Source organism: Cucumis melo, chromosome 3 (assembly GCF_025177605.1).
Source record: "Cucumis melo cultivar AY chromosome 3, USDA_Cmelo_AY_1.0, whole genome shotgun sequence".
Taxonomy (NCBI): domain Eukaryota; kingdom Viridiplantae; phylum Streptophyta; class Magnoliopsida; order Cucurbitales; family Cucurbitaceae; genus Cucumis; species Cucumis melo.
The window spans coordinates 23,800,062-23,810,742 of NC_066859.1; the positions used below are offsets into that span (position 1 = coordinate 23,800,062).

The following is a 10,681-nucleotide window of genomic DNA, read 5'->3' on the forward strand; positions in this document are numbered from 1 at the left end:
AGTTAACAAAGAAAGTAACTATTAATTAAAACAAAAGAATAGTCATCACTACACCTATTTCCCCTTCTGTCACACCATTTTGAATTGATATACATTTGGTACTAAATAGGGCAACCTAAATAAGTTTATAAAACCCAATGCAACTTGAAAGCAAACAAGGATCAGCAAGATTATATTCGGAAATTGTGTTTTTTCTTATGTTCTCTTTTCGTTGCCATTATGTCTAAAAAGAAATAGAAATGCAAAAATGCAAAGCAACCAAGAATGACTTGAATCAACACAATCAAATTATTTATATCTGAGTTATTAACACTTCCGAACAAATCAAATCAACTCAGACCAAACCCAGTTTTAGGTTCCTGCCAAGCATCTATAAGAATCCCACTTAAGGGTACTATCAATATGAATTTGAACCCATAAGATCTCCCTCTTTATTGTGAACATTCATGCAAGAGGCAAAAGAAGCATATTTCACAGTTACAAATGAATATACCAACATATAGGGTTAAATATTTCAAGGCAAAATCACTGAAATATTTCCCATTAATGAAAGGGAAAACAAAATATGTATTCACTAATCTACGAAAAAATTAGAGGGTTACCAAACGGATACCCATGAAGAGAGAAAAAATAACTTCAATCAAACCTCCCAATTATTATTTTTGCCACTGACGGGTTTTGGTGGTGTGTAGAGGTTCAAAGCAGTGTTTCGACCTAAATAAAATCATGGAAGTACAGCTCTCACTTCTTTCCTATCTGCTCCATATGACTGCAATGGAAAATGAGATGGTAAGACCAACCAGAAGTACAAAACTCACTTCAAACTATGATAAGGTTATTTTTATCAATGGATGAACACAAAGCATTCCATTCAGATGCTACGAAAATCATGGAAAATTCAACCTATTGGAACAAACAAAATGATCCACCAATGCAATATGAGATAAGATGGGGTAGGAAACACTGGGGTGAGCAAAGAAGAAGAAAAAGACCTGAACTGACCGAACTAAGTTTCGTCAGTCAGTTTAATGTATATGTCGGTTGGGGTTCTGGTCAGTTGATCAGTGAGCCCAAAAAAGCTCAAACCGACTAACCTTACATTGATTTTAAAACCAAACAGAGGTTTTACCTTTAGGTAATGATTGCCTATACAAAAATAAAATTTTTGTTATTTTATTTTTCCAGTCTCTTCCTCTCATTTCTCACTCATTATCCCCATCTTCTTCTCCTCTTCTTCCTATGGTCTTTTCTCTTCTTTCTTGCTCTTCTGTTCTTTTACCTTTTTTTTCCTTCCTTTTTCAATAATACCTTTTGCTTGGGCAATCCAATGCTACCACCGCCACCAACTACATTATCAAAGTTTTGGGTTGATTGGTTATTTAACATGGTATCAAAGCAGGAAGTCATTTATCCAACCCCTAGAGTGTCATTTTCTCTCTCATTTAATATTGATTTCTATATGCTAAGCATTCTATAACTTTTCGAGCTTATAAGTGAGGTAATGTTTGAGTATTGATATAGTTAGGTTTACTTGATCCATAAATTTAAGCTTTTGGGTCAATTAGTGACTTAACAGTCTCATTTTAGACCACTATTTCTCTTTTCTTTTTCTCATATCTCACTCTCATCGGATGTTTTCTTTTTAATCAGAATTTTCTCTGGCTAACTCCCAGCAACCCCCCAGTAGCTCTAGTGAACTCTCAAAACCAATTGCTTTCAACCATTTTGTGTTTTTTGTGTGTTTTCCAATAGGCAGGTTCCATACTCAGGCCCAAAACCAACAAAAACCGATTGAGCAAAACAACATGATGTCAGCATAACTGAATCAAGTGGGTGAATAATGATAAAGAAATGAAATTAACATACAGTAAAAGAATGGTATTCCATTTGGCAATTTAGCATTTACTACACTATTCTTACTGCTATTTCTTTTGCTCCAAAAAAAGAGCCATGTTAAGACGACAGAACGATATTTTACAGATTGGCCATCATCCCATTTCGAGCTTGAATTTCATAATTTTGGTTTGATTTAGGCTCATGCTCAAATTCACTAGATATTTGTAATGAAAAAGTTGAGCGAAAGGAAACAATGGAAATACCTCAGTTCCAAAACCTTTCACATACACATTTGTGAAGAGTTCAGCAGGATCCGGCAAAGGATTTTCCTGAAACATGGCACAAGCAACAACTATTATTCATATCTACTCTTCTCAAAAACCATGCAAAAATGTTTACTAGAGATTGGCTCATAAACAAATGTATTCCATAAATTTGGGGATGCACAAACACGGTGAACCACTGATTTGTTTAACTTCATCCTCCTCACCTTGGCTTGAGCAATAGCCTCATCGACTTCTCTTCTAACTTCCTTCTCAACATCCTAATGAACAAGAAATGAACAATCATCAGAAAAGTTCAAAACACTTGCTCTAACAGACCCTTCCACTGCACATGTTTATTAGTCTAGGTGACAACATGTTAATTATCTTAATCGACGTCCAATATATTTCAAATTACAAACTACAAAAGTTAGCATCTAAATCCAAGTTCAACAGTATACCTTTAGCTCCTTTTCAGTGGCCAGATCATAGGATAATACTAGTTTTCTTATTCTTTCGATGGGATCACGTTCCTGGTACAAAATCATAAGAAAACATTCAAAACTTAAATCTAGTTCTTGGAAAACTTAAAATATTGTGAAAAGTTATTTAGGAAATGATTAAATATCCAGAAATAAGTAAACCTGTCTAACACCAGAGATCTCATCACGTGTGCGGTAAGTGCTACCCGGATCAGACATAGAGTGACCATGATACCTATACGTGTCCATTTCGAGAATCTGAAAAGAAATAAATAAATAACATAAATATATTTACATTTACCAGAGGGGAACCATCGTGTGCCAATTTTGTTTATTAGTTTTTATAAGAAACAAGAATAGCATTCAAAGAATGAAAGAACAACAGCCTAGGGACCAGAAGAAGAGAGAACCCTACCAACGAGACTAAACCAACGTGAACCAACTAACAAGGTCCCCTATTTAAAAGGCGTGCCTTAGCAAAACTTATTCCATTCTTCAAAACACATTCCCTTAGCAACAATGATATAGTTTACTACAGAGAACTCACAATTGGTCCGTTCTTCAAAGCATGTTCCTTTGCAAACTTGCAAGCCTGTTTGACAGCTAAAGCATCCATACCATCCACCTGTAACCCAAAATTATGATCATAAGTTCTTTCCTTTTTTCTTTTTTCCTAAGAACTCAAGAAAGCAAGGAAACAGCATCTAAAAAAATGCCAAAAATAATTAAAAAGAAGATACAGAGACATTGGAGGGTATCATTTGAGGATCCTCAATCTTTCAAAAAAAAACTACAGATTTAGAAACAGGATTTTTTAATAAAAATATAAGAATGAATAGTCTGTGATGTTCAAAAGAAGGTCAATAAAGTCAATCATGATATGAACATAGAAAGCAATAAAATAAAAAAAGGAAAGCAATTCTGATACTTTATTAAAAAATCCTGTTACTAAATCATGACATGAACACAGAAAGTAATAACGAAACAAGAAATATTAACAAGAAATTCTAATGAAAGCAACTTCACCAGCAGTGCAGGGAGGGTACTGGTTTATGAATGAAAGAACCAGGTCACGATATTAACATTGAATGCATTAACAAAAGAAAAAAATAGTAACAAGACACTCTAATGAAAGCATCAACGGCAGCAGCACAAGGGAGGGTGGTATTTGTTTATTCACACAATCCTGTGAAGTATTGGTTCCATGCCCAGATTAACTATTAAAACCCCTCCATCTTTGGTTACGGGGAATTGGACATTTTTATTAGTCAAATTATTTTGATGCCATATATTATTTCTAAGAGATCAATCACTTAGAAGATAGTTCAGCCAAATATGGTAAAAAAAACTGTTGACTGAACCTCTCTGATAACCCACAAAAGACATCTCAAAGGCAATGTTCAGGTGAAAAAACTACCCATCACACTGTTCCATGTTTGTGAGCGTATGATATTCATATAATATGTTTGTAGGCAGATCAATATATGACATAAAAGTTGCCTTAAAAGCGTAAAAGTAAGGTAATATTCTCAATATTTGACTATGTTCGTTCTCTTCACCATACAACACACTGCAGTCAACTGCGGAAAAAATATTTACCCCGTCATTGAAATTATCTAAAAGTCCAATTGTACAAGTTAGTATTTAACAATAACTGCTCAGACAAAAAATAAAATATTAGAAAATGAAACAATAGTAGTATTAAGCTGACCAATTTCAATACTACCAATTTCCTAAGTATCTCATACATGCCTTTAAGTTTTCATTGACATGATGTTTTTAAGAAATTATGTCATATGGGGCAGAAGATTATGACCCTTTTCTAGTAAGTAGAAATGCCTTAACCGTTGAGCTATATTATATTCAAGCTTGCTCGAGTTTCCATTGACGTAATAGACAACTTTTTCATTTTTCCACGCCCACCACAAGGTCCAGACTCTAGAGACATTGGGGGTTTCTTTGAGGATTTAAATAAGCAACCTCTAGGTGCAGCGTGCAGGTACTCAGAGACTCCTGCCATAGATAACATGAATCGACAACTCTTTTAATTGCAATTCGATAAAGGTGACCTTTTTACCTCATCATTAGTAATTTCTTTCCAAATAGGCAGAAACTTGTTACTATTGGTGAAAACCATAGAAGTGACCTAGAAGTGACACTAGGTCACACGGGAAATTGGGGGGGGACAAAACATCAACCTCAAACTCTTGGGAACAACATTACGAACGTAGGGGATCAAGGAGATGGCACAGAAAACCTTAGGCGCAATCGTGTGAAAGATAAACTAATATAGAAGATATAGTAACTTTGAACTTCATGTTCATGGTCGTCATGTTCTTGTCTTTGACCTTTTCTATTACTTGCCCAAAGAAATTTCGTTAACTATGCAGGTATCAAACAAACTACTATAATATTTCTTCAGGAAGCAAAAGTTCTGACGAGAGAAAAGAAATTGAGGAAACCAGCCTCAGTAATAAATATTCAGCGATTAAAAAATCGGGATTGAGAAGCCTCACTTTCAATCCAGGAACGTAGTCTCCACGTTTATAATAAGCTGGACTCTTCGCAGCTCTCCATTCAGCGGTCCCCATACCATCTAACAAAATCACAACCAAAATCAAACGAAATTGTGACAAATATACAACGCAAACAGAATTTCAGCGTCTAATTTGAAGTTGAATTTTTCAGTCAATTCTTACAATGGTTGTTTTCGCAGACGAGAATGACAGGCAGATCCCAAAGCGCGGAGATGTTAAGTGCTTCGAATAACTGACCCTGATTCGCGGCACCATCGCCATAAAGAGCAAAAGTAACAGTCTCGTCCTTAGAATACTTCTGCGCAAAGGCCACTCCACATCCAAGAGGAACCTGAGCCCCAACAATACCATGGCCGCCATAGAAGGCAGCATCCTTCTTATAGAAATGCATAGAACCACCTTTACCTCTAGAGCACCCAGCCTGTCGTCCCATTAGCTCCGCGAAAACCTCCAGGAGCGTTCCTCCGCGACCAAGGAAGGTACAGTGATCCCGATAAGCAGTAATAATGGCATCCTTCTTGGTAATTGCAGCCTCCATTCCCACAGCGACGGCTTCCTGACCATCGTAGAGATGGCAAAAACCGCGGATCAACTTAGCCTTGTAGAGAGAGTCAGCGGCGATTTCCATCCTGCGCATCAGGGCCATGTCACGGAAGAACCCGAGCAGCTCCTTGGGACTAGTCTGGACAGAACGGGAGGGCTCGTCGCAGTTGTGGGCTGTGAAGGGGACGGAAGTCTCGACGGTGAGGGTGGCAGAGTCATCGGAAGCGGAGGAGAAGGAACGGCGGAAGGAGGAGGAGAATGAGAAACCGGAGGCGAGGGGCTTGAGGAGATTGGATCGGGAAGCTGCGTGAGAGAGAGCCATGAGAAGCGCGAGATCAGAAAGAAGGTTTGTTGAGAGCTTGAGATTTGAGAAATGGTTCAGAGCCGGGGACGGTAGGTGAAGAAGGCTGCTATGATTTTTCTTCTTCTTCTTCTTCTTCTTCTTTTTTTAATTTTATTTTATTCTTTGATTCTTTTTAATTTATTATTAGGGGAATTAAATATCATCATTTTGCTATTACTTCAATATATATATAAATTATTATTATTATTATTATTATTATTATTATTATAAGTACTAAATTTATGGAACATTTTCAAATAGCAAAATTTGAGAGAAACCAATCAACTTCTGTCTCTGTCAATATCTACAATCTAAACTTTACATTTCCAACTACAATAAAAAAAAAAAATATTAAGATATTTATAAAAATAGTAAAATTATAAAAATTATTAAGAAAGTACGTTAGAGTTAAATTATATCCTCAAACTTTTTTTAATTTTAAAAATAAAATCTTTAAACTTATTAAAATTGAATAAATTGTAAAGGTTCAATTTTTTCTCATTTATGAACCTAATTTCTATAATGATTCAAATAATGAGAATCTAATTTTATATCACATTTTTATAATTGAATGTTCGCGGATGTATTTATATTTTGTAAAACTTACATGACCACGCTTAATTCATAATTAAAATTTGAAAAAGAAGTCAACCCTAAAGCTTTGGTGTGTTCATGAAAATCCAATAGTTGACTGAATAGAGATTTTAAACTTTTTGTAATAAAATCAAATTTATAGAAATTGACTGTACTAGAAAAAATCCTTACAAACATAAAGTTTATCAATGTAAATTGATATTTGCCCTTAAATCGTGGATTATATTCCATTTTGATTCCTTCAATTTTTGGAGGGCTGTTTGACGACATTGATTACCATTTTTATATTCTAAAAACAAATTTCATATTTTTTTTTTTGTTAATACCTTTTAGTTTAAATAGTTTTAATAATTTGGTGTGAATATTTAGTTTACTTTTTTAAAAACATTTTTAAATGTAGTAAAAAGTATAGTAAAATTTTATATTACATCTATGGTAGACATCGATACTATATTAAATCTCACTTTGAAATGATTAAAGGAACTCACACTCCTTTCAACATAAATGAGATATTATTTTCATTAATAAGAAAAATAGACATTTTCTTTTCTAACAATGTTAAAGTATGAATCGAATATTTAACGTCTAAAACTTTGGTAGATGTTAATTAAAGATATGCTCATTAAAGGAATAGTCTAAGATTCTCGAACAATGAAGGTATGGAAGAACACGTTTTGGTCGAGGGCATCATCTTTGTACTTGTTTTACTTTAATATACCATCCACTTTTTTAATTTTATACATACTCTTCTGTTCTTTATATATTTTATAATTAAAATAAATATTATCAATAAAAAAAAAATAGTACTATTTTATTTTAGAAAGATATATTCGTATTCGGGGTAATATTTATTTATTAACAAAGTATTATGTATCTTGTTATTGTTCGTAAACCTAATTTGAATTGTCATTACTAACTAATGTATTTTAGAGTGTAACTTTTGTAGCACGTCATCCTCAATTTATAATGATTCAATTTGTTATGTTGATAACTCTTTTCTAATTATATGCTTTTTGATTATTGATAGACCAATTTTGAAATTGAATTTTAAAAGTACATTGATTTAAAGTATTGAACAAATATATTTTAAGAAGTAACACATCAATACTATAAAGGAAATTAATTTTACATTGACTTTTGTATTGATATATTATCAATACGCCAATTCAATTTTAGAAGCACAAATACGTTGAAATGTAAACACATAATCATAGAAAAAAAAATTATTTCCATCAACAAAATATAAATAAGACAAATAGTTTTTTCAAGACAATATAATATCAACTAGATAAAAAGACGTGCAATTCGATCACGTTCTTCATTCATATTTATTTCACGAACCGAATAATCATGTTCTTCATTGATGTCCTCCTGATTTCTTTCACAGATGTTAAGGTGAGGTAGATTTGGCGCAGAGAGAGAGAAACATTTGATAATCTCTATATTTAAATGTGTGTTCATATACATTGAAAAAAAATATTCAAAATATTTAAAAATAGAAAAGAAAAAAGAATTGAGTGAAAAATAGATAGTAAAAAGGAATAAAATAAATAAATATTTGGGAGGGATTCTTCATTAAACATCACATAAACATTTGTTCTAAAATTTAGTTGCATATGTTTTCCCTAAAATGATTTATTTCATAATTTCATTCTTCTGAAAAATATTTCAAACAAATGTCAAACACCTCAATTTAGCTTATAATAAATTATTTTAAAAAATTAAACACTTTAAAAATCAATCCAAACAGATTTTTGCTATTTCTTCGTTCTGAACCAACAATAATAATATACTATAAGACACTAAAGTTATTATAATTTGGATATATTTTGAATTAGTTATACTTCAATTATATCATTTGAAAGGATATACATTTTTACCTCTCTAAATTTGGTGTATGTATATTAATTAACTCACATAGCAAATATGCGTATATAGTCCCTTAACAATTTTCTAACTTATATCCTTTCTTTTTCTTTTTGTTACGGCGTCTGAAAATTTATTTGTATCCAAATAGTGATTATCATAATATCCCTAAACAATAATAGTTTTAGTGTCTCAAACTTATCTTAACCACCTAATTACTAGCCATTTGGAGAAGCATTTTTGGCTATAAATAATCCCTTCTTCTTCGTTCATGGGACACACAACAAAACATAAAGAAAAGGCCACACAAAAAACCCTAGAAATTTTTACAACTTTTACATATTCTCTTCTTTATCTAAATCTCTAACCTCTATTTCTCTTTATCTTTTCAAAAACCATTTTATTTTCTCTTCTAACAACTCCTAAATTTTTATCTTTCTCCCTACAATGTCAAGAATCCAACATACAAAAATAATCTAACTTAGTTGGAGGTGTATGGTAGAGTTTTGGTGTCAATGATCCACACCTTAAACAAAGTGAGTTTAGTATGTTGGAATTTCAATATTTCTTTCTTTTCTTTATTCTTCTTATTTTGTTTATTTTTTTCTCAAAGTTCTTTTTTTTTTCTTATTCTTACTACTCTCGTTATTTTATTTATCTTTTCTTTCATAAAAAATTAAAAATAAATAAATAATATTAAAGGATTAAATATTTACTTATTACTCTTATTCTTACTCTTATTTCTTTACTTTACTTTCTCTTATAATTATTTATTTATTATTGTGTATGCTTCTCTTTTATAGTTTTTTTTATTTATTACATATTTCTTCATACCACTTTGTTATCTCTTTTTTTATTCAATATTATGTTGTTCCTTTGTTAATTTATTCTTAAACTTTATTCTCTCTATATTGTATCTTTACTTTTTTATATATCTATCTATCTATCTATATATATATATATATATATATATTTAATTAGCATTTTTATTTATTTAATTTTTTATAGCACTGATTATTGCTTATTTAATATTTTTCTTATCTTGATTATTGCTTCTTTAGTATGTTCTTGTCTTTTATATGTTATTTAAATATTGTTTTTCATTTTTTTGTCAATTTAATATATTATTGCTAATGATTGTTTAAATTTGTTAATATTTTAAATTATTTTTCTTAAAAAACATCCAACGATGGAATCTAGAAAATTTTGAAATCCGATTTCTTAAAATTCTTGAGGTGAGGAAATCGATTATTTTGGATATTCGAGATTGATCTCCAATATGTTTTTATTAAAATCTCAATATGTTATTTTATGTTTGCATCTTTTATTATGGTACTTCTTTCCTCTTGTTTCTACTCATCTAATTTTTATATTAAGCCGCATTTTGTTTCCTATTTAAAATTTTCAATTCTTTCTAATTAAAATTTTCAATGTTTTAAAATCCTTCTATTTTAAAGTTCTCAAAGTTTTAAAATCTTTCACAAAACTATTTCTTTTTAAATCATTTAGAATATTTTTTCTTTTAAAGTTATAATTCTTTTTTATGTTTTTTAAACGTTCAAAATTTAATCTATAATTTCATAAGAATTCTTAATCAATCTTTTCTAATAACTTATATCGTTTTTCTTAAATAAAATCATATCGTGTAATCTAAAAAATTCGGGAGTCTAATTTCCTAGAATTTTTGAGGTGATGGATCATGTATTTGGTAGTCCAAGATTTGATCCCAAGAAAAAAGGATTTTAATTAATGATTTTTAGAAAATCTTTTTATTAGAAGGCTATCACTATGATGGATTTTGAGAAATTGTACTACTTTCTCAATATTTTGAGGTGAGAAGATTTTATTTAATATAATCTAATTGATAGAATGGTCTTCACTTATTTTATAAGATCATAACTTCAAATATTGAAGTAATGAGAGGTAAAATAAGGTATTATTTTTTTTAAGAAATTAAAGAATATTTTCAATTCAATATTTGAAATTTGGTCACTGTTCTCTAAACGGGTGTTGTGAGGTGCTAACACTTTTCTCATACACAAATGACTTCCGAACTCAACTCTAGTTTTCTTAGACCATTTTTTAATTTATTTAAAATTGTTTACTTTATTTTGGCGTTCAATCATACCCTAAAAAGGATTGGTGGCGACTCGTATTCTATTTTAAAACTAACCATTTTGAAGACGTCGGTGACTATCGAATCTCAAAACAATATAA

The 10,681-nt window shown here is 31.0% G+C and overlaps 1 protein-coding gene across 1 annotated transcript; it reads right to left on the reverse strand.

The window, feature by feature from the left end:
* Window positions 1-403: 403 nt before the first annotated feature.
* Window positions 404-6,154, reverse strand: LOC103496415 (pyruvate dehydrogenase E1 component subunit alpha-1, mitochondrial-like). The gene is made up of 8 exons (XM_008458249.3): window positions 5,281-6,154; window positions 5,098-5,177; window positions 3,129-3,206; window positions 2,744-2,839; window positions 2,561-2,632; window positions 2,327-2,380; window positions 2,100-2,165; window positions 404-769 (listed from the first exon to the last, which is right to left on the reverse strand). The coding sequence occupies exons 1-8, from the start codon at window positions 5,981-5,983 to the stop codon at window positions 725-727; spliced, it is 1,194 nt and encodes a 397-aa protein (XP_008456471.1). The 5' UTR covers window positions 5,984-6,154; the 3' UTR covers window positions 404-724.
* Window positions 6,155-10,681: the final 4,527 nt, after the last annotated feature.